The sequence below is a fragment of the Hyaloscypha bicolor genome (genome assembly GCF_002865645.1).
Source record: "Hyaloscypha bicolor E unplaced genomic scaffold K444scaffold_118, whole genome shotgun sequence".
NCBI classification, from domain to species: Eukaryota; Fungi; Ascomycota; class Leotiomycetes; order Helotiales; family Hyaloscyphaceae; genus Hyaloscypha; species Hyaloscypha bicolor.
This window is the reverse complement of record NW_020194620.1, coordinates 892,353-914,522: the sequence shown is the minus strand read 5'-3', so window position 1 is coordinate 914,522 and position 22,170 is coordinate 892,353. Positions and strand designations below refer to the sequence as shown.

General features: G+C 47.7%; 7 protein-coding genes across 7 annotated transcripts; 3 read left to right on the top strand and 4 right to left on the bottom strand.

The window, feature by feature from the left end:
- Positions 1-1,003, bottom strand: K444DRAFT_632710 (uncharacterized protein; the record flags this gene model as incomplete). Its single annotated transcript, XM_024883512.1, has 3 exons — positions 1-685; positions 824-876; positions 932-1,003. The coding sequence occupies 3 exons, from the start codon at positions 1,001-1,003 to the stop codon at positions 1-3; spliced, it is 810 nt and encodes a 269-aa protein (XP_024733190.1).
- Positions 1,004-3,543: 2,540 nt separating this feature from the next.
- On the bottom strand, positions 3,544-4,926 carry K444DRAFT_58574 (uncharacterized protein). Its single transcript, XM_024877939.1, has 2 exons — positions 4,643-4,926; positions 3,544-4,196 (listed from the first exon to the last, which is right to left on the bottom strand). The coding sequence occupies exons 1-2, from the start codon at positions 4,763-4,765 to the stop codon at positions 3,840-3,842; spliced, it is 480 nt and encodes a 159-aa protein (XP_024733189.1). The 5' UTR covers positions 4,766-4,926; the 3' UTR covers positions 3,544-3,839.
- Positions 4,927-7,646: 2,720 nt separating this feature from the next.
- K444DRAFT_632708 (uncharacterized protein) lies at positions 7,647-8,638 on the bottom strand (the record flags this gene model as incomplete). The annotated part of the gene is made up of 4 exons (XM_024883511.1): positions 7,647-8,015; positions 8,169-8,289; positions 8,353-8,386; positions 8,491-8,638. 4 exons carry the CDS (start codon positions 8,636-8,638, stop codon positions 7,647-7,649), a joined length of 672 nt encoding a protein of 223 aa, XP_024733188.1.
- A 1,550-nt stretch (positions 8,639-10,188) lies between these two features.
- K444DRAFT_594703 (GroES-like protein) lies at positions 10,189-11,579 on the top strand (the record flags this gene model as incomplete). The annotated part of the gene is made up of 2 exons (XM_024878368.1): positions 10,189-10,462; positions 10,519-11,579. The coding sequence occupies exons 1-2, from the start codon at positions 10,395-10,397 to the stop codon at positions 11,576-11,578; spliced, it is 1,128 nt and encodes a 375-aa protein (XP_024733187.1). The 5' UTR covers positions 10,189-10,394.
- Positions 11,580-14,692: 3,113 nt separating this feature from the next.
- K444DRAFT_58527 (uncharacterized protein) lies at positions 14,693-15,652 on the bottom strand. The gene is made up of 4 exons (XM_024877906.1): positions 15,512-15,652; positions 15,278-15,414; positions 14,996-15,181; positions 14,693-14,941 (listed from the first exon to the last, which is right to left on the bottom strand). The coding sequence occupies exons 2-4, from the start codon at positions 15,380-15,382 to the stop codon at positions 14,771-14,773; spliced, it is 462 nt and encodes a 153-aa protein (XP_024733186.1). The 5' UTR covers positions 15,383-15,414; positions 15,512-15,652; the 3' UTR covers positions 14,693-14,770.
- A 1,238-nt stretch (positions 15,653-16,890) lies between these two features.
- Positions 16,891-18,255, top strand: K444DRAFT_665926 (uncharacterized protein). Its single transcript, XM_024887142.1, has 3 exons — positions 16,891-17,114; positions 17,166-18,035; positions 18,097-18,255. The coding sequence occupies exons 1-2, from the start codon at positions 17,098-17,100 to the stop codon at positions 17,983-17,985; spliced, it is 837 nt and encodes a 278-aa protein (XP_024733185.1). The 5' UTR covers positions 16,891-17,097; the 3' UTR covers positions 17,986-18,035; positions 18,097-18,255.
- Positions 18,256-18,978: 723 nt separating this feature from the next.
- On the top strand, positions 18,979-20,028 carry K444DRAFT_665925 (uncharacterized protein). The gene is made up of 2 exons (XM_024887141.1): positions 18,979-19,180; positions 19,231-20,028. The coding sequence occupies exons 1-2, from the start codon at positions 19,065-19,067 to the stop codon at positions 19,913-19,915; spliced, it is 801 nt and encodes a 266-aa protein (XP_024733184.1). The 5' UTR covers positions 18,979-19,064; the 3' UTR covers positions 19,916-20,028.
- Positions 20,029-22,170: the final 2,142 nt, after the last annotated feature.

Below are 22,170 nucleotides of genomic sequence, written 5' to 3'. Positions count from 1 at the left end.
CTACTCAACAATGAGGGGGCTGTCAGAATGACCTTGGTCTTCGGGTTGGTATGGCAGACTGTGCTGCTGATATTGGAAACTCTGCTGGGAAGAGCGTGGGACGCTGCCCAGCCCACCCATACTCTCCATATTTCTCATGCTTCTCATCATCGAAGATGCGCTGCTCATGACAGAAGTTGGGTCATATTCTGCACCAAAGTAGCCATTCTGGGGCTCAAGATCATATGCAGAAACCATGGGAGTAGCATAGCCAGACGAGGTCCCGTATCCGGACATACCGCCACCATACTCTCCAGCGCCGTAGAGATCATCAACCCCCAGCTGAGAGCCATTATCGTAGTACTGCATGAGGTTCGCGGCCTGCTCGAGATTAAGCTGTCCCTGCTCCTGTATGATCTGCGGCTTGTGATCTCCACCTCCACCTCCACCTCCACCTTCCGTCTTGAAATTGTACTTCTCTTCTCGCGGACCTTCTTTGATGTGGACTGTTCCAGAGCCCCAGCCCACACCTTCGTCGTCGTCGGTAGCTGTGTCTTCGGGGAATTGGTCGGCTTTGCGCTTCTTGAGGACGGGAGCATTCGAGTCTTGTCGGTCGGACTTGGGGGCTCGGGTAGGTGCTGGCTTGATGCTGGCCGCGTTGGGGGCGATGCCGTGGGCGCGCATCATGCGTTCGTAGCGTTTGGCCCTGTTGGAGGGGATTATCAGCTTCAATTTCTGGAATTAGAGAGAAGAGAGAGAAGGGCGAAGAGTTGAAGTTGCTGGCAGGATCAGGGCTGGAAAAACTAATGCTTCCTGCTTCTGCTGCTGGGGAACTGAGACTTACGCTGCACCTTTGCTGACAATGTTGCACTCCTTTGCAACTTGCCCGAAGTCCACCTGTTGAAGTCAGTAAAGACGGAAGCTGAAGAGGTGTGAAAAGCGAAGCCCTTACCTTTCCATTGTTGCTGTACCTGATACAGCTGATGAGGAACTTGAACTGCTCTTCGTTCGAAGCAGGAGCCATGCTGAAGCCTAGTCTGCCAGCCGAGAACCGAAGCAATAGCCAATTATAGAGTGATGTGGGCAAGTCTCGAGATACTTCGAGAAGACGGTCAGGGAAGTGGTTGGAGTTGACCAGAGGAGGAAGTTGAGAGACTGGAGGAAGTCAAGGCAGAGAGTGGTGGTGACACTGTGGATTGAAATCGAAAGGAGGCAGACGTCCCAGATTTATGGTAGCGAAGACTACTTTTGAAGCGATGGCTACCGCAATGTCATTGACAGTCGATTTGCAGATTTGTGGCAACTGGCCGGGAGTTTGTGGGATGGCTTTCAAGTCTTTGGGCATTGAATGCTTGAAGAGAGGAAGGAAGGGTGGCGGCTTGCTGCAGCTGAATGAATGTTGATGAATGACTTCACGATTGCGAAAGAAGCTAAAATTGGGAGTTGAGAAAGCTATTATTTGGGCTCAAAGAGCAGAATGCAAGGTCGCGAAAACGACGGCAGAAACGCAGCAGCCACCATTGATATCATCCTCCCGATGCATGAAGAAACGGCAATCCTCATCCAAATGGATGATATAAAGCCATTTCAGAAAATTCAGAAAGACGCTTTATGAAGAAGGGGAGAAGCAAGCAAGAGTCCATTAACCAGCCACCCAAAGGAGCAATCAGCATGCAGCGGAGCAAACGCCTATTCCCAAACTAGAAGAAATCGTATGCCAAGCCTATTCCCAAGAAAGTCGAGTCAGCATACTTATTTTGGGTATTTGAGGAAGAAGAATGTCCCCGAAGCTAATAGACGTTGCGGCAAGGGGGAATAGTACTACGAGAAGTGGGGACTTACCGAGGTGTATGCAATCTTAGGGGAAAGCAAGATGGTTGTTCAATTTATGCCTCGTCTGAATGAAAGATTCAATTAGCAGCTGCTCAAGAAGGTTCGTGGAAGAAATACCAGCAGCAAGTCCAGTTTTGGAGTCCTCAGGCCTTGCCTGAGCTCTTCCTGGCAGCTTCTTGCGCCAGGTGTTCTTCCCAAGAATATGGCCGGGGACCACAGTAGAATGTGTAGTCGTTGTACTCCTTCCATTGCAGATATTCCCGAAGGGTCATCTTATAACGGTTGGCAACACTGACATCGAACGGGGCATATGAGTAGTCATATCCCTGAATGAGGATGTGGAACATTGGCTTTGCTGGGTCTGCAACAGCGGCAGCGAGAGCTTCCGGAGAAGCAACAGTAGTGGGAATATCGACGGGGAGCTCGTTGTCTGCGGGGGGAGATTGGGTAGACTTGCCAGCAGCTTCTTCGACGTCCTCCATGACCTTATCCGTGTCTTCAGACTTGGCATCAACATTGTCGTCAGTTTCGGCATCGCCCTCGGCCTCAGCTTCCTCCTCGACTTCCTCGGTCATGGCAGCCTTCTTTCCCTTTCCCTTAACAGGAGTCTTTGGGCCACCAGCGGATGCCTTTTTGGGAGCGGTGGTCTTTCCGACAACCTTCTTGGGGGTCGTGGCCTTCTTTGCAGTTGCTGTACCCTTCTTGGTAACTGGCTTCTTGGTGGGTGATTCTTCCTTGTCAGAAGCCTCCTCAGCAGCGGCAGAGGCTTTGCCCTTCTTGGCGGCGGTAGCCTTCTTGACGGGGGACTTCTTGGGAGACTCCTCAACCGTCTCATCGCCGTCATCAGCCTCAGGAGTGGTGGCCTTTTCAGCAGCATCGGAAGAGGCAGCAACGGTGGCCATATTGTGCTGCTTCTTGAGGCGCTCGAAGAGCTTATTGACAGCAGCCTTCACGTTCTTGGCGTGGTTATAGTTAACCAACTTCGCCATCTCGCCATAATCAATCTGATTAAAGAAGTTTATTAGCCAGTTTGGATCTCTTGACCTAGAAAAGCAAGTTGGGCGGAAATGAGTAACATGATGTAATGAAGCGTTGGAGTATCTGTGGAGGGTGTTCAAGGTGCAGTGTGAGGAAATCCGCTGGAGTTGATCTAACGAGATTGGGGACAAGTGGCGAAGAGGAGAGGGGCTTGGATGAGCGGAGAAGGAGGGATGCTCGGAAGGTGTACTGCAGCCAGGCAAGGGATGTGATGATGGGTGGAGAGGGTAATGAACACAAAGCGGAAACTTACCTTCGGCGCCTCGGGCATAAGGGTTGCAATAGCTCTCAGGAGCTTGAGCTCGGTGGCCGTCAGTTGGTCCTCTTCACCGGGAGCAGCAGCTTTGCGAGGCATTACGGCGGTGTTGTCCTGCGACCGGTCAGCTCTGCAGGACATCAAAACAACAGCAAGACCGGCGCTTTTTGACGAACCTTGTTTCTTGGGAATGATTTGTTGTCTTGTCTTGTCTTAGAGGACGAAGTCTTCTTGATGAAGATCTTGCGGGAAGACAGAAGGATGTAAGACGTAGAACGATCTTTGCGTATCGGAAGTTGTTGTTGGAAAGGGAGAAAGTCACAGTGGAGAAAGCGAGCTTCGTCTTTTGTAGTCGAGCGGGGTACAGCAGCAGCCTCGAGCACTGACGTAGCCTGACAGTAGCGAAAAGTGCTGGAATGGCAATTCACCGCTGTTGTGTGCTTCGACGGCCGGCGTTCGCTTTCTCCGAGGCACTTCTGAAGGCTGGCTGCACTGCTGTAGATACCGGGCTCATTAGGAGGGCATCCTTGTGCAGGATTGGTCTAGACTTGATATTAGGTGTATAGATCAAGTCAAGAAAAAAGTTTGGGGCTTTCAATTAAGGAGGTCACATTCAAGAAGAAGATTATGCAGTTGCAGTTACTTGGATTTCCTAGTACTGTCCACAATCAGAAGATCAAACCACCAACCAGGTCGAAAGTCGTTGCATCATCAATATTGATGATTATGGAACTCAAGCCTCCTCAACTTCGAGCTCCTCATCAGCATCTTCAGCAGCAGAAACGCCCTCGCCAACATCCTCCTGCTCGACCTCTTGAGTATCATCTCCCTCCTCCTCAGACTCCTCCTTGACAGCCTTAGCCTTGAGTTGCTTAGGAGAGGTAGCGGCTTTCTTCTTGGGGGTGTTTTTGGTGATCTTGTCGGACTTCGTAGTCTTTGGGACGGCAGGGGAAGAAGGTTCACCACCAGAAGCCTTGCCAGAGCCGGTACCGAGAGGAAGGCCGTACTTCTTTTTCATGAGGGTTACTTTGTTTCCGACGGAGCGGACGTTCTTCATGCCCAAAGCATTAGCAACGCCAGCCTGATCGATCTGGGATAATAAAAGGTGTTAGCTTGGCTCGAAGCAATAATGCTCCGATTTGAACCTCGCATTGTGTTGTGAAGAATCGAGGAGTCTTTGAATAAGGTGAAATAACGTGTTTGTGGAATTGCGGAGAGGAGTGAACTCGGCCCGAAAATCAGAACACCAGACAGGTCTCTGAAGATGTACTTGAGGGGAAGAGTGGCGGAGAGGATCCCTGATGCTGAACATGAAACGATTGAGAAGGTTCTGTGCTATTTTTTGGAGAAGGATGGAGTGGTAACTGGAGAAATGTGAAGGGGAGAAGCACTGACAGAAACTAAGTAGATTTCTGAAGAATTCCCGATGAAGAGCTTGAAGGAATGGAGAGGGATACTTGCGGGAAGGAATGAAACCGGGTATGAGGGGAAGTGCTGAGTCGTGACCTGGGAATAGAATGGTGATTGTCTACTTACGAGGAGTTGACCACCGGTGGTATTCTGGATACAGGTAATGAGGAACTCGACGTCACTCTTCGTCATGACGATACCATCCGGGGTGGTGATAGATCCATCAGTGGTTGCCTTGTCGCCAGCCATGGTGGATAGATTGGGTAGGTGTGGAGAGTGTTGCGAGATCTGGAGATCAAGGAGATCAGAGCAATGTTCGAGGATGCGCAATGCAGAAACTCGAAGAGGATTAGCTTACTGTTTGGTATGTAGATGAACAAACAAGGCTTGCAATTCGTTTGAATTATTCGTGGTGAGAGGTTGTGGTGTTGAAGGAGATCGTGTGTGTGGTGTTGGTGGAAAGTTGTGAGGGGCAGGCGACTCGCGCGGATTTATGCTGCAATTTTCGCGCTACTGTGTGTGCGATTACCAGAGCCTGGCCTCTCGCTATTCCTTTTATTTCATGCACGTGCATGGGAATAGCATTGTGGAAGATCCTGGCAATGTCTCTTTTGTGTTTGGCAGCTGCAGCCTCAGGTTTTGAAGGGGGAGGGAAACTCTCAAGGCCCGGCTTTGTCAAAGAGAGGTTTCAAGTCCTTTCCAATAGAATCAAGAAGACTCTCGAAAACTCTATTTTATTGAACATAGTAGTTGAATGAACTGTAGATCTCCATTCTGCGTGCCAATACTTGATCCCATTCCCATATTCCAATCCAGAGCCCAGTACAATGGCAGCAACGCGTATCATCCGTATTGTGTCTGCATTCTTTTCAAAACAAAGGAAACCAATCCAAGCCCGTAAAGCCATATGTCACTCTTCCAGTTGCCACGGTGAAGAACGAGAAGATCCAAGTGTAAATACACGACTGCTGGAAGCAGCTGGAGATCGCCAAGCAGCCAGCACCACCACCACCACAGCTGTAGTCTGATATCTCAACCCCACATCAGAAAGGGGATATTTCGCAACGATCTCAGACCTTTAATGGTTTTAGTCAGATTCTCTCAGCAAACAGTGGCTCTTGAATTCCTTTCAGAGAAGTTCCTCGCTGCACCGCTGCTCATTGTCCTGTTGCTCCACCATTTGCTAACAGAACATTTTCCAGATTCGATGCTATCTGCGCTTCTACGAATACCAGCCAACCACTACATATCACGATTTTCTTCCTCCTATGGCGCTACACGAGCAAACCCCCGCAATGCCACATATTTCTGACATCTTGGTGCCGTTACGTTCGAAGATCGGCGGGCACGTAAAGAAGTTCCTCCCAACCACGCTGCAGGCTACGAAACACAGTATTCTAATTTGGGATGGAAGTTTCATGCGTATGCGAGTTCGTCCCTCTTCATTCAGAACAGAGATTGGAGGCAGGAATACTTGGGGATTTGGCAGGGGTACAAAGTCGCTGGCTGCAGCTTCTCAACTGTCCCTGGACCGAAGGACACGGGTTTCTATTTCGGAAGGGAACACTCGGATGTTTTGAGAAATTATCTCTCCAGAGGAGAGTTAGTCTAAAGCTGGAAACGGACTTCTGGGCAGGCTTCTTTTGAGGTTTATAGACAAAGTTTGGAGACGAGAATGAACCATTGGGCGGCGTATCTATGAACCAAGAGTAAATCCTCTGACAACTCCTTCACACCGCACATTCGATTTCTGGTTGGAAGCTGAGTCTGTACTTCACTGCATTGTGAAGGACATACGAAAAGGAGTTTCAAGCAATGACCTCTGGGCAGGGGCTTTTAAAGATGTACGCAAGGTTGAAGAGTTCTGAAGCCGGAAAGACATAGCTACAAGGCAGATGTACAAATACCGAGTGCTTCCCGAATAATCCTTCCAATTCCACATTTTGCTGCTGACCGAGCCACTGTCTGGAACGCGCTGCAACGCCAGAACATACAGAAAGACTTTTGAAGCAGGGTCAATGTTAGCATGGACACGAATGAGAGCTCTCATAGATAACAAACTTCCAGCGGGTGACTTCTGACACTTTTGAAGATTATATCTACAAGCCTACGAAGATTGCGAGGTTGCATCTTGTTGACCTTGAACGTTCCAACTTACCTATCTACCTAAGACCAAATTTTCTCTTCGTCCTGGGTTCAGTGTGTGGTCCGCAGCGTGTTGCCGTGGGCGCTGCTGGACTATAATGGCGTATGTTTTTAGTAGTGGTTAGAAGCCAAGTAGGGTTTCCGCTTGGCTGCAGCTATCTACATTATGAACTGCAGCCGGAGCTATTGGCATCATAACCACTCCGCGCTTTGGAAAGATAAGGCCAACGAAACCAAGACGGAGGACACTTGGAGAGCGGGAATACGTGAGCTTGAGTTTTCTGCAACTGTAATCGAATTGAGAGTGTAAAACTGCAAAATTCGTTTTGGACTTGAACTGTCTCTGATGCTGCTGTCGCAGGGGAAAATCTGCCTCAACTTTCAGGTTTATCAGCGTTCCCACTTGCTATTCTCCAGCTCGAGAAGCATTTAATTGAACCTCTCTCAGTCTCTTACTTAAGTGGAAGGCATAGAGAACAAAGTAATTGCTTCTTGGAAATACAAGAAGACGAAGAGCTATCATTGTTGAGGACTCGAAGATTAATGTAGAGCTGGAAATACCAAGTGGATGACGAAGCAAGCACTCCTTGCAATTCTCCCTTCGAGTTATCAAGTACAGCCTATCCCCAAGAAGGAGCATTAACAGTCATCATTGTCACATCACACAATCACAACTAATTCAAGAAGAAGCAGAAATTTATGTCATCTGTCTAAAATTGCTGCTGATCATCACGAATCTGCAGTTTATCCGAGTATGTGTCCCCGTTTATCGCCTAGCCTCAGTCATGGAAAGACCAAGGGAGATCATAATATCAAATTCCCACCAGTATCCGCATCCCCACCAACATCCAGTAAATCTAGCACCATGCCCTTGTTAATGCCATTGCAATCTCTCGATCTGCGATGTCAGCGTCAATTTGGGTTGAACAATGTAGACGAAAGTGAGAGAACTTACGAGAAGCGTGACATCACACCTGGGCAAAGCTTAAGCCTCCTCGACGATCTCGATCTCCTCAGCTTCGTAGAACTCGGCCTCCTCCTCAAAATTCTCTTGAGTAGGGGAATCGCTCATCTCAACATCCGCACCACCATCCTCAGCCTCATCCTCGTGCTTGACCTTGGGCTTGCGGCCGCGCTTCTTGGCAACCTTTGATGGGGAGGCGTTGGTGCCACTGCCCACCTTAGCCTTCTTGGGAGTCTTCGCCTTGGGGATCTTTGAGGGAGAAGAGCTGGAAGCGGTGGTGTCAACGTTAGAGGACGTAGCACCCAACTTCTTCTTAATTTGACTAAAGCGGGTTGCGGCGGTCCTGCCATTGCTGAAGCCGGAAATCTGTGCAACGGCGTCCCAGTCAACCTGTGAGAAATGACGTCAACGCATTGCCTTCCGTGGAAATGATGTGAAATTTGAAAAGTGAAAACTTGAAATCCATCCCGGAGGTGGGATGAAAGAGCAAAGCTGACCTCACGAATGTGCTGAAGAGGGGATGGAAGATGACAAATGACTTACCTCGGGTTTGTTCTTCATGTTATTGAGGATGGTGAAAAAGAACATTGCCTCCTTAGGAGTGGGTGCACCGGTGGCAGCAGCGGAGGTAGTGGCGGAAGATTCTTCTTGAGACATTTTGATTCTTGATGAAGTGATCAGCAGTTGAAGGCGAGATGATGAAGGAGTGCTTGGATATCGAACTTACCTTGTTGAGAGGGGATGTGTTGTGTTTTTGGGTTCTGTGGAGTTTGTAAGTTGCGAGGTCGAACCTGAAGGGAATGTTTGGGGTTGACAAGAGTTGTTTTTGAAAGATGTTAAAGTTGTAGGAAAGACTTGGACTTACGATGCGGAAAGGCTGTGATGGACTTGCAAATCTGCAAAGGGTGTTGCGGTGCTTTTGGTGGTGACAGATTGTTTGTCTTGAAGTTGAAGGAAAGAAAGTATGTGAGCGCTTGGGCCTCAAATTTATGTTCAGGGGAGATCGAGCTCATCACGGAAATATCCGAAGCCGAACTCGTTGCTCACAGCCTTTGCCGAACTCGGTACTGACAATGGCGATTCACTCACTTCGTTTAAACCCTTTTTGAACACAGAAGAGATTGGAAGATGGGTTGTTACTTTTTCTTCGAAGAGTCGGCCAAATTGTAAGCCAGAAAGTTCTCGACTTTTCGTGTCCTCGCTTCTCGCAGCTTTCAGAGGCACTTTCGATGTGTTCCTTGTCCCCCTGTTGCTCAGTGCAGCAGATATCTCCTCCCAAGTCCCTTCCCAAATGCTATATTTGCTTTGTTGTTAATTTTTCCACCACAGCTCCGCCCATTTGAAATATCAACATCCCGTCTCGGCTGGCTCAGGGGTAATTGACGAGGACTAGCGTCGGCATTACATAAGCTGCAAATGTCCAAGCAACCTCTCTATATAGCAGACAAAATATTTTGCACCGCACCAAAGGCAGCTTTAACTTGATAAACAAAGCTCGATAGTCGGAGACTGTAGCTGCGAGGGGGTTGTATGTCACGTGATGACGACCAAAATTTTGGATACGAAAGCAGTTTTGCCTCAACAATTTGAAAATCAATTCCCACAAAGTTTGCTCAACTCAACGCGCACTCAGTCCAGATCAAGGCGGGAATCCTGAGTATGGGGGTTTCCAAACATTGAACAGGGGGCATGAAAGTTTTGACTTCGTACAATGCTGCTGCATCTACGGCACAATTTTGGCCTAGAAAAGTTTGCTTCAGCAGCCGAGCGAAGCGCGAGATAGACGGTGTTGTCATTGAAGAAATTCTACCCACTGGTATTAGCTGTAAAGGAGGTCCCCAGGGACAAGGAACTCTGCAACGTCTCCGGAAATGTCACTGGAGTCAATCTCAGGCAACCTGGCTTGGTGCATTTCTTTCCCAAAATGTATGCTACTACTATTCAACCATCATTCTCGATCTTCGGATGCATGGTCAGGCTCAGCCAACTCGGTTCAGTTTGCAGAGTTAGAGGCGAAAGTCAAGGAATAGACTGATGCTTGCTCAAGTCCAATATCGCAGGTTATCTCGATCTATCTCTTCGAAGACTACTTTTAAAAGAGGAGGAAAAATCAAAGCTAGTTAGTACATGCCTGGCTACAGGCCTCTTATAAATTATGCACGCCTTTGCCCCACTTTTTTGGGGCGCGACTGGGGTGATAAAATTGATTATGGTTATTAACCACCTAGCCTTCGGTCTCGAGTTCTGTTGTACGCGTAGTTATTCCATAAAGGAGAAATACATCCATAACATCCTATCTCTCACTCATTTACAAACAAACCTCACAATAGCATTTGCGCTGAGGGGCAGAAGGTCGAGAAGGAATTCAGACAGCAGATCTAGTGGTTGGTACATAAAGCGAGGATGTCTACCAGTATGTCAACACGGCTATATGGTCCATAACCGAACCAATGATGCCTCTAGTCCCGAGCCCCCGCACCCCACTCTTCTGCATCTCAAGCCTCAATACCCGAGCGGGGTCTTCTATAAGAACAGGACATGGAGATTGCATTGAATGTCTGACCGGACCTCTTTCAACATCCACATTCCTCTTTCAAGAAAGAACGAGCGCACGCTTGCTCGATTCCTACCACGTTTCATATCGCTATTGCCCAAGACACCTCAAACGAAATCGTAGCGGGGGTAATCTTGGCTCTTTGGATTATCTCTCAATTGTGATTTTCATCGCGAGAGAAAAGCTTCGCCGAAATTCAGATCAGTGAGAGCACAATGGCTAGCATACGAGCACTTCGTTTCCACGGGAGAAATGATATCAGGGTCGAGAATGTGACGGCGCAGTACGTTCAACCATTACTACCACGCATTCTCTACAAGCCAACTGAATCTTAAACAGGAAGTGTGGCAATGATGAGATAAGAGTGAAGATCGCCTATTGTGGGATCTGCGGTTCAGATGTCCACGAGTACCTTGGAGGACCAATATTTTCGCCTCAGCCAGGCCAAAAGAACCCGTACACTGGCGCCGAACTGCCTATCATCATGGGCCACGAGATGTCAGGTACAATTCTCGAGATTGGCTCCAGCATTACAGGATTCAAGGTGGGCCAGAATATTGCCATCAATCCATCGCTAGATGACAGACATCACGGAAGGGAACCTTGCGGGATCTGCAAGTCAGGACGGTTAAATCTCTGCAAAAGCTGGGCCACCTACGGGTTGAATGCTCATGGAGGAGGATTTGCCGACGAGATTGTAGTGAAGCCATTTAGTTGTATACCGCTTCCCGAAGGAGTATCGCTAAAGGCTGCTGCCCTGGCTGAGCCCTTGGCCGTTGCTTCCCACATGATTCGAATTTCTGGATTCAAGACAGGTCAAGATGTGGTTATTCTGGGCGGAGGACCAATTGGGCTTGCTCTTTTGCTCTTGCTAAAGTCGAAGGGCGTGAGGAAAGTGATCGTTAGTGAGCTTGCCGAAACGAGGTCGCGTCAAGCAACGAAGTTCGGGGCTGACTTGGTGGTCAACCCACTCGCAAAATCTGCTGACGGAACATCGGATCCAGTACTAGATGCGGTGCGGAGGGTCGTAGGAGAAGAGGGAGCAGATATTGCCTTCGATGCTATGGGTATACAGTCAACTCTGGACACTGCGTTGAAGGTCGTCAAGCCTGGGGGGGTTGTGTTCAATGTTGCAATCCACGAAAAGCCACTACTTATTAACCCTAATAGCTTCTCATTCACGGAAGTTAAGCTCATGGGCGGTATTTGTTACACCCACGAGGACTTCGTGGATGTTCTTGATGTTCTTGCAAGTGGAAAGATCCGGGCCGAGGACATGATTACCTCTATTGTCCCTCTCGAGAAGGCTGTTCAAGGTGGCTTCTTGGAACTAATAAACAATAAGGCGGAGCATGTGAAAATTCTCATACAACCCTCAAAGTATGTAGCTCGACTCTAAGCTATTTGAAATAAATCAATCAAAGTTCAAAATCTTCATTCTGGCTGTATTGGAAAGTGAAAAAAAGTAGGAATTAAAATCAAACCGAAGTACAAACTGAGGCCTCGATATTACGCCCACTAACGCTACTCCAGATCTCTCAATCACTTACAAAAGCGACCCGACAACTCCAACAGCAACACCTGCCATTACGCCAAGGACCTCCATTCTATTCCCGCCAAGTCTCAGTTCAATCTGTCACAGCTCAATCTGTAGCAGCCCGCCAGCCTCGCTCGTGGCGCTTGCCATCTCAACTGTCCTTACTTTCGTTTCCGTAACTACCCGCTGGCTGCAGCATTCGCCACTTTCCCATCGCAATACTGGCTCGAGAGTCATTCAATGAGCCGTACTCAATTTAGCACGTACTACGTATTGTTCTTGGGAATAAATGAAAGGGAGAAGGGGAACTGGGGGGGACAGAACGGGGAAAGAGGCTACGTACCTGAGGTCGCAAGAAGCTACGGCCGGAGAAAGCGCGGCATTGTTGCTGCTGGGTTTATTATGGTGGAGACTTGGACCTGGATCGTGGTTGACAGAGCCAACAAGCCAAGTGGGAGAGTGACTTGGAAAAACATTTTGAAAGGAGAATAATCTTTCCAAACCCTGGAAATCTGCTCCCAGATACCCGCTCAAGGTCTCTCCCATAGTCCCTCTCGAGCCTAAAGGAGGACAAGCTGCCTGCTTGACTCTTGAAACCATTGTTCCATGAAAATTGCAGCATCCGACCGCTATCGGAGCTGAAAAGAATAGTTCTGAAACATAGAGGTTACAGAGAAAGAATAGACGGATAGTGTGGGAAATTGAAAACGAAGAGCAAGGGGCCTCTTGCACGCTAGCTTGGGGCTACCAGCTGCACGTTGTAAGCCCGAAACATTGGGCTAAATTCCAGGAGGCCATTCTAAGTTAAGTTGAGCTCTTCAAGTTTTCTGTCTCAGTCCCAATCTGCAAGTGATCTGCAAGAGCTGCAAACTCGAGCTTAGCGGGAGGATGCAGAAGCCCCAGCTAATCGCGGCAAAGGCAAGGTGATTGATCAGAATAGCGCTATGCAAGAAGCTCAAAGCGTTCCATCAAGCTTTGGCAAAGAATTTGATAATTGGCTGAGCTGATCTTCGATCGTTAGTTCCCTTTAAGGACCAATCGGTCCCCAAGCCATGGTTCAAGCGAGAGCAATACGCATAAATTACCACACACTTAAAATGCATGTGGTTAGCTAATGTTCAAAAGTTCAAGATGCTTTCTCTTCTAAGACATATCTTTGGGAGAACTAAACTGAAGCACAACAGCTGGTTCACTCTTTCTTTTTATTGTTCAACGAAGTCACTGGCACGCTCACCTGGTGAAAGCGCTTTACGAGGGGTCAGTCATCCCTGGGGCTTGCACTTGTCGCCCTGCTGCTAGGGGCACGGAAAGCCGTAAGGATCACATCTGTCTGCGCGCTCCCGCTTCCCGCTTTGATAATTTACCCTCCCCAAATCCTGTGCCACACCCTACGAAAACGTTAACTACTAATTTTTAGTACCTTTAGCCTACAATTTAGCGACCGTAGCCCTATAAGTTAGTAACAAGAAGCCTATAATTATAGGGCTTCCTTTTCCTCGCGACTTGTGACCTACGACCCTCGAAGTTCGCATTCTACATCTCACCGTCACTATCGCTGCCGTCGCCCTCTTTATCCCCCTTCTCCTGCTCTTATACTTATATATATAAGAGTTAAAGAGAGTGAATATTTTAAGCAGTAGTAGAGGTGTGGAGAGAGGGGGAAAGGAGGGGCCGCGTAGCAGGAAAGCGCGGGCGTTACTTTAGTGAGATGAATCATGCAAGCGGAAGCGGGAAGCGCGCTGGCACCTGTGATCCTTACAGTAGAGCTTTCCGTACAGGGGCCTATCGGTGAGATCGTGTTGAGGCTGACGCCACCCTCATGCCACCAGGGCGTACCAGGGTGCCACATTCATGGAAAGCAGAGTAGCGGTCAAGAGAACAGCCCAATTAACAGTTGCAATTTCCCAAAGCCCTATTCCAGTCTCAACTCAACGATATCGTACGTCTTTTTGCGGCCGTTGGGAATCTGTCAAATCTTTCTGTTGGGTATTTACCCACGCCATTTCCGCAAGATTTTACTAAGGAGCTCCAAGACGGGAAGGAACACAATCCCGTAACACAATACGCTACAGTAATTAAAGATATGTAACCTGTGTCTGCGGGAAGGACATATTATCAGGAGGAGGAAATCCCTCAAGCTTCTAGACCTGCAATAAGCATTTTTGCTTCTTATGCCACTATTTCTAGAATACCTGGACACGGATCAAGACCCTAATACCCGATGGAATGCCCCGCCCGTGGCATACAGAGCGAAATTAGGGTTGGGTGGTTTCGTGAACTGAGGGGCAAACTCTCCCTCACAAATAACTTCTGCAGAGCCACTGATCTCTAATTCGAGTACTACTTATTATATTAATACCGCCAGAGAAGAAAAGCAAACAGAGGAAGGCTTAACAGCAGAAATGTTGCTGTTCTGGGGCTGTTATGAATTTAATTAATATGGTGGAGTATAGGGAGTTATGGCAAACTGGAGCCTTGGAGAAGCCTGGAAATTCCGTACTGGAGTCGCTAAATGCGGGGTAATGAGGGGTAACGGCTTCGTTTCCAGGGCAGCTACAGTGCACTGGCCACAGGTCCGTGCGCTCAGGGCATTTTCCAGGTATTTTCAGGCTTCGCAAATTCGCTTACAGGTTTTGCAAAATAATATCTCTTTAAACACTTAAAAGTAATAAGATAACAAAGGATAGTCACGACTCGATATTGGGGGCTAGAAAACTAAAGCAACCAAAGCACGATTTGATTAATTAATTCTTTTAAGAATTTAAACGTTTGAAATTTTTATTTGTTAGTAAAATGCCTGAGCGCACAGGGTGGGCTCGTAACTCGTAACTCGTAAGGACTTCACAGCGCATCCACAGATTACAAGTCCTCGCATTCATTCCTCAATGCCGGAGCGGGCCAACTCGCCTGGAAGAAAGCTCTCAATCCTGGCCTCCAAGTTTTCAAAGATTATGCACGTACATGATAATGAAGAAGTCACAACATAAAGGTGTATTGCATATATATATCGCAGGTATCAGAAGGGATGTCCAATGTTTCTTGGAGACAAGTTATTTAAACCCAATCTTCCAAACCGCTTTCCTCAACATACGAGTCGCTGTCATGCTTCTTGCCAAACGCAGACCCCCGTTCCTTCTCGACCAGATCAAGGTTCGCGTCACTCTCTATCTCAAAACCTTCTTCCTTCTTGATCTTCCGTCGTATTTCGTCCACTTTCCCTCCATTCTGGAGCTTGAAATTTCGCTTTTTGCCACTGTTTTTGGGTGTTGTTTTCTTTACCTTGGAAGGTGTTGGACGGGTGATGGATCCGGTGACGAACGTCGGCATCTGGCGCTGTGACATTGCCTGCGGACGGCTCATACCACCTTCGTCTTCGGTGAACTTTCTCATGAGCTGCTGATATCTGGTACGGGCTGAGTTGCCTGTCTTGTACCCTGCCTTTTCAGCAACGAGATTCCAGTCAACCTAAAATATCGTCAACAAGACCTTACAAGTTCGTTGTAGTCAAAGTGAGTGTTGCTTGCAGGAAAATTGAGAGTATTAGCAAGAGTTGTAGCTCACCTCAGGTTTGTTTTTCATGTATACAAGGATTGTCTGGAAGAAGGGGAGTGGTGAAGTAGAGCCTTTGCTGCTCGGCGATGAAAAAGTGTCGATATCCTGAGACATCTTGAGAATATGCAACCCAAGTAATTGGAAATCTGTTCGTCACAGATAGCCTCCACGTCAGCAAGACCAAGGTGGTGGTATGACTAAGAGGGCATACCCGTAATAAGATCAGTGTGGTTTTGAGCATACAGCAAAATAGGTATTGATCAAATAGGATGAGCAACGAAAAGGTCCGAAAAGCCGTTGCTCAAGAGCCTGAGGCGTTTAAAAGCGCCCACGCGGAATGGTAGAGTTTTAAATTGAGCGGAACGTTACTAGCTTGCTTCGTCAATTTAAAACTACAGAAAATATGCCCAATTTCTACCGACGACCAACGCTATTTATCTCCAAAAACATCTTGTTACACGGAGCCATTTCAGATTTCCAATTTTCAGTAGTTCAATGCATCTCCTCTTTCGCATTCCGTTGGGAAGAGAGCCGTGCGCAACCAGGGGCGGGACGTGAGGCTCCCGCCCCGCGAGGAACTGCTTCCGAGTAAGCGAGGAGCTCACCGACAAAGAGGATGATCAAAAAGCCACTGCAGCAGATGGAAACACAACATGATCAAGGGTTCCAACTGCAATGCAACGTTATAGTGAATTTGGAAGTTAATTGGTTCCTTTTGCCCTGCCTTCCCGCGTCAAATATTCGCCACCTGCATGGCAAGCACATATTGAGAAGCACAGGCAGGGATTCTAATCCCTTGGTTCATCGGCAGGTGCAATAGATGTTTCTATAAGTAAAAGCGGCAAGAGATACTTGGTTTTGGAAAATGAAATCCGGCCATGTCACTTCTGTGTTTGCAAGATAGAGGTCCGGACCTCTAGAAGAGCATCTCTCCGCACGAGAAACTCTGCCTTCTTCTTGTTTCAGATGACCAGTATTAGTTGCTAGTGAACAAATTTCCCTGATAATTTGGCAATACTTGACTTGAGAAAAGTCGAAGCAAAAGAGAACTCGGACGGAAGTATTAAACCAAAGGATCGCAGAGCTCGCTGAAGTCGAGAATGAGTGAGCAGCCGATCGCACCATGTGACGCCCGCATCTTTTGGTACAAACACTTCTTGATTCCGGGACAGCAGTTAATCGTTTACAATCTCAAGACAACTACCGGGCATAGCTGGTCTTCTGAGAATCCCTGAATAGAGTGACATTGCCATTCAAGCCCAAAGACCTCAATGGTTCTCTCTCCAGTCCTGCGAGTTGCCTTCTCTTGTCTGAGCCATTAAGGGGTCAGCAATTCTACTCGGTCAGAGAACGTGTGCTTATTATGACGTATCTTTATTGAGACTCTGCATAAAGCTCTCCCAATTCAGGAGTTTCTTGGGCCGTCGAGCGTTTGAAAGCACTTGCTGCCTGTAATACTCCTCATCAGTCGACGGCAATAAAATTTGATACGCCCATACGACATTGCCAGGGTTTAGGCTAATTAAAAAACCGATCTCGCGTGCTAATAACTGCCGAGGTTGGTGTTGAAATGTTTCTGGCTTCCCAAGTTCTCCTTGTACTTCCTGTGAATGAAGATAACAGGCAAGTCCAGCAGGCACCTCAAACCCCACAACTCCACAAAGACTATCACGTTGGAATAGAAACCCTTTCAAGCTTATTCAAAAACCCGTTCCCGCAAGAATAGTAAAGTCATATTCAGCGACTCTTCTCCATTGTTTGAAAGAACATTCCACTAAAAACCTCGCGATTCGGAGAAATCCTCGCTCCACCCAGTCATTATCATCAGAATGGATTCGGTCTCTGAGTAAAATAACCATGAATTCCAAAGAGGTACATGCTAACACTTCATCTTTAGATCGTTAAACCAAGGCTGGATGAGAATCTGGGCTGGGTTTGGCTTGGGCCGACTGGCGTACGAGTTGAATTTGCAACGGCAGTCTGACGAAACCCTTGCTGGACTCCGTTCGGCTGGAGAGATCTTCCGAAATATCGATGGCTCGGAAGAGTTGGGGCTTTTGCTCTCAGGAGCTGAGTGCAAAGTGTTTCATAACGTCATTCATTGGCTGAACAAGGAATCTCTGCGAGGCGTTGATGAGGAGGACTACGACTACAATGCCCATATATCGGAGTGGTGCACCCTGTTTGTCCTGGCAACAAGGCTGAAGGTCTTTGACTTGGCAGACGAAGCTTTGGAACGATACCAAACTTGCCGGATGCCACATTGGCAAGGCTCATGGTTTCCCCTGCCCTCCGAAGTCGAGTACCTTTGGTACAACAGTGGCCTGTCAACCCCCATGCGAGATTTTGTCACCAACCACATAGTAGCACAGCTGCTTACACAGAGGTGTCAAGCAAACCTCGGCGACATTGCAGTTCTCCTATCTTGTGATGTCGGGCTAATACTCGATGTTCTCCGCTCTGTGCGAAGTCACCTCACAGACGAAATAGGTGCCACCCAGTTCTGCGGAGTTGAGTACTGCTCATACCATCTCCAGGTATGGACCCAGTTTGATGTCGACGAGGTAGAAAAGGCCCCATCGGAGTCCGAGTTCTCAGATCAGACGGAGCCTCTACCACGGAGGGGCGACCATGGAATCTCGTCGGATGACGAAGAAGCTTTTGCCGCTGCTGAGGTTTTGGAGGCACTCTCTGAGACGGGACAGACTCGAGGCTGAGTTTGGGTGGCTTTCATATTATTCTCTCCGTGCTTGGACAGCATCGTTTTGTGAGCCTTCCCGGCCCCAGTTATAGCAGTAGACAATTACAGACTAACATTGGCATCACAGAAACGGGGAAATGAATGACATCTCCTCTTGGATTTGAAAAAGCAAGCCAAACTTGAGGTTAATTGTTGCACATCATCCCCAGAACACCGACCCAATAGAGCGTTTTTTTGGGGTAGGGACCGAAGTTCAAGAATTTGGACGTTCTATCTAAAATAATAGACCTAATAATAGCTTCAAATATAGATTTGAAATCGCATCTTTAATTGAACGTGATTCCGTCATTGAAATGCCATCGTCTTGGAACTTGAGTTGATTCCATTTATGACGTGGTCACGTGATAGTATCAATTTGGCTCAATATGAATTCTCCTTAAGAGCACTACTACCCTATTACGGACGCCTTCTGAACTGATCTCTCCGATACCGCAGAGAATTTAGATCGGCGATGATACAGTTTCTAAGATAAGCGTTCTAGCCAGTGAAGTTGAGAGCCCAACAGCGTTCAAATCCGACTGGTGTTAACGCACGGGATGGTTGCTGCTCAGGTGATGACTGAATGCCTCGTTCAGGCAGACGCGGGAAGAGAGTTCCGAAACAATAATCAAGACTTGGTGAAGGGATGTGATGGACTATTGAATGCAACCATTTACAGGGCAGGTCCTGCACGTCTCAAGCACTCTGAACCGCAACAGAGAACCGCCTCTTCTTAAGAAATCAAAAGAATTTTACCAAGCTTGCGTCAAGCAATTCAAACTCATGTGCGCTAGCCAGAAAAGGGTAGTAACTCTAGATTTCCCTGATTACGGACTCTTCCTCTTATTGAGATGTGCTCTCCGGGAATCGAAGAAAGCGGTCTAGGCAAAGAGCCAATAATGCTTTCAATCTTCTATAAATTCATGTCTCCCCGTGAAGCTTTTAATCTCAGGAAACTCCCAAATCTCAACTTTCTTATTCAAAACAATACTTTCGCTTTCATAGCTGGGCATATGTCAAGTCGGTTTCGAAGTACTGCCTCCAATCGAAGCAACAATGGCCGAGGCTTCAAATACTCCAGAGTTTATCACTGCCGAAACGCTAGCTCAGCAGCATTGCCCAAAATCACAAGGGAGGTGGTCGAAGCAGAGGAAGATACGACCAATCAACGAGTAAGTTCGAGCTCGTGAATGCAACCAGCTCGTGAAATAACAAGCAACAGGTATGTGATGAGATCGAACGGCAAGGGTGCCAGCAGTGTCGAGCTTTCCCTCGGCCTTGCCAAGCCTATTCAAACCTGGAATCTACCTGAGGAACTCCTCTGTGATCACTCGTCATACTTCAGAGCAGTTTTCCAAGGCGAGTTCAAGGAAGGATTAGTGAAGAAGAGTGCACTAGACGAGGATCTATACACTGAGAAAGCAGTTGCCCATCTAATTAATTGGATTTACACGGGTAAGCTTGAATGCAGAGAAGAACATGACAGGAAGCAGCCCAGCAGCACCCATGACTGTACATGGTACTCGCTCTATGTGCTTGCAGACATGTTGGACATGTTTTGGCTTGCAAAAGCTACCGTTTCACGCATTAGATGTTGTCTAGAAGAAGGAGAATGGCTGCCAAACCAGGACGAGATCTACTTTGTCTATAAGAACACGTTAGAAAAGTCGCTTTTGCGCGAGCTTGTGGTGACCCAGCTGGTGGATGCTTATGTAGACAAGCCAGAGAAAGGCTTTGCGGAGGATATTCAGCACTGGACTGATGCTTCGGCATGTCACCCAACTTTTCACTGTGATGTGATGAAGGAAGTGAAGCATCACACAGATCTCATCGACTGTGATAGACCTGTAGCGTGTCGTTTCCACTTCTATCAGAAACCAGGGCGAAAGAGAAGGACAATCAGATAAAGGCGACAGTCAGAGCATCAGCGCGGAATCGGGTACCAGAAAAGAGTTGCGTGGCACACTAAAAATTGTATATAACTTGAAATTTAATGACTACCACTGAAAGCACGCTAATGACCACTCTATTGCCCCCAAGGTCAAAGACTTTATGTGTGAATGTCCGTGATTTTTACTCTCAAACACTTGTGCCCGATTGCTAAACGCAGAAACGATCGTTGCTCCTCAAGCCAATTTTCTAAGATCAATACGGAAAGCAGGGTAACAAGCTCCGAAACTAGGCGCAACTCCCGATGCGAACCACAGCCAGTGAGCTTCTTCGTCTCTTGGAAAATTGTAGCTCCATTTTATGACAAGGTTCTCCGAGCTGGAGAAAACATGTATATACACAGATACACAGGCATCTGCAAGCTTTAACAAGATCACCTTTCGATTCCTTCACACATCCAAACTTTGATATCCCAATCTCGTTTCACAGATAGATTAGGTGTCATTCATTTCTCTCAACTTTGAGATTCAATGGAGTTAACCATTTCGGTTCAGAAGCTTGTTGATGCCGCGGCCGCTGTCAAAAGAATCAATGAATATTCATCCAAAGTCCCTTTGGTTACACGTGATCTGATTACCAACTTCATAGATACTTCAAAGCAACTCACAACATTACTGTCAACGTCTGCCCAGATAAAGTCCCCTGACTTCTCCCCGGAGATCTTCTGTGTGAGCTTCGCTCATTCGCTGAGTGTTTCCATATTGGGACGCTTTGCACAGCAGCCTCCAACCGGATGAGGCTCTGCTTACCTGCAAGCAACTGACTTCCGAGCCCTGGGGAGATACGAAGTGTACGGATATCGTGGCATAAAGTCATGCGACTTCAGGGCATGCCCGGCCGAGATACACTATTCGTCCACTATGTTCAGGTTATAGTGGAGGCAGACGCTAGAAGTCCCTATAACTATAGGGTTAAGCCCTGTAAGGCGTTTCAGGGATTAAAAGACATTTCTAGGGTATGCCTCTGCAAGTACAGGGGCGTTGTCGCTAAAGTGCCCTATAAGACCTCCAAGTTCCAGCGTCTAAGCGCGATAGTCACTATGCAACAGCGTGGCGCTATGGCTACATGCACTACAGGTTACATACACTGAAGTTGCATGATGTTATGCCGCGATATCCGTATTCGGCCACCTGCCAGAAGGGCATTGTCTACAGAAGCTAATAGTCTCCGAAACACTCGATGCTTTTGTGTCCCTATCTATGGATGATATGAGGCAGCAAGTCGGCGAATGGGCTGAGATTACAGCTTGTCTTGCTGTGTTCCAAGCCCAATTCTTGATCGCGCGGAAGATTCGCTATAATACTTGAGGCGTGGACACCAGTAGCGCTGTAACACAACGGAAGCGTAAGAGAGTTTCTTCTCCTCAACCAACAACCAACAACCAACTCAACTTCACTGCCGAAGACGATCGATTTGACAAAGCCCACAACTTCAGCTGCAGCACAGTCGAACTGAAAAGCCGATGATACAACGGGCTTGTAAGTTCCCCTCATATGAATGAAAACAAATGTGTTCTGACAACCATCTCCATGAGCAAGACTTGCTGAGTGAGCCACGGGCGCAGCCCCAGTACACGGGATTGAAATTGAGAGACTGCGGTTGTGTTTGGGTTGGATTGGGTATCTCTTCATAGCCAAGCAAGCAAGTATTTCAGTACATAAGAACGTTTCTTTTCAGTTGTTGAAACTCCTGCCTCCTGCGCGCTCTGACGCGTCAACGCGTTCCTCGTCACGACGCACATGATCGTCTCGATCAGCACAGAATCGTGAAAGCTCATACTTTTGAACCTGAAGAACTTCAACTAGAGCTCCTGCCAAGAGACACGATAACGTGAACTTCCGAGCCGTAGTAGGGGAATGAATTGCCATTGAAATCCAGCAAGTCGTGACGTGGTATTTCGCCAGATGAACCGCTGTACGGAGGACGCGGCCATAAGTCTTGTAACTTGCAGGGGTGGGCGCCAAGCCTAAGGACGCCACATAGCTCTGGCGTAGCAACGGTGCTTAGGGCCTCAGTAGCCTGAAGGAACATCGCTATTAGTAATGTTTACAGGGATTGAGTACTGTTATTTAAGCATGACAAGCCTGTAAGGCCCTGTAATTGTAGCGGCCTCTGGTTGCCGTGCAACGCCCCTGCCATTTAAGCGAGTGTGGCGTCAAACCCTGGCAATTGCAAGACTTTTGGCCGCGTCCCCCGTACGATGCAAAACCCG

Bases quoted from the DNA above. Each gene is read 5' to 3' on its own strand.
- K444DRAFT_58527 (XM_024877906.1), bottom strand. From the start codon at position 15,382: ATGTCTCAGGATATCGACACTTTTTCATCGCCGAGCAGCAAAGGCTCT. The intron at 15,182-15,277 runs GTGAGCTACAAC...ACGATATTTTAG, and splicing joins ACATGAAAAACAAACCTGAG to GTTGACTGGAATCTCGTTGC. The intron at 14,942-14,995 runs GTAAAGAAAACA...TTCAAGCTCCAG, and splicing joins CCCGTCCAACACCTTCCAAG to AATGGAGGGAAAGTGGACGA.
- K444DRAFT_58574 (XM_024877939.1), bottom strand. From the start codon at position 4,765: ATGGCTGGCGACAAGGCAACCACTGATGGATCTATCACCACCCCGGAT. The intron at 4,197-4,642 runs GTAAGTAGACAA...TTATTATCCCAG, and splicing joins CCACCGGTGGTCAACTCCTC to ATCGATCAGGCTGGCGTTGC.
- K444DRAFT_665925 (XM_024887141.1), top strand. From the start codon at position 19,065: ATGGCCGAGGCTTCAAATACTCCAGAGTTTATCACTGCCGAAACGCTA. The intron at 19,181-19,230 runs GTAAGTTCGAGC...AACAAGCAACAG, and splicing joins AAGATACGACCAATCAACGA to GTATGTGATGAGATCGAACG.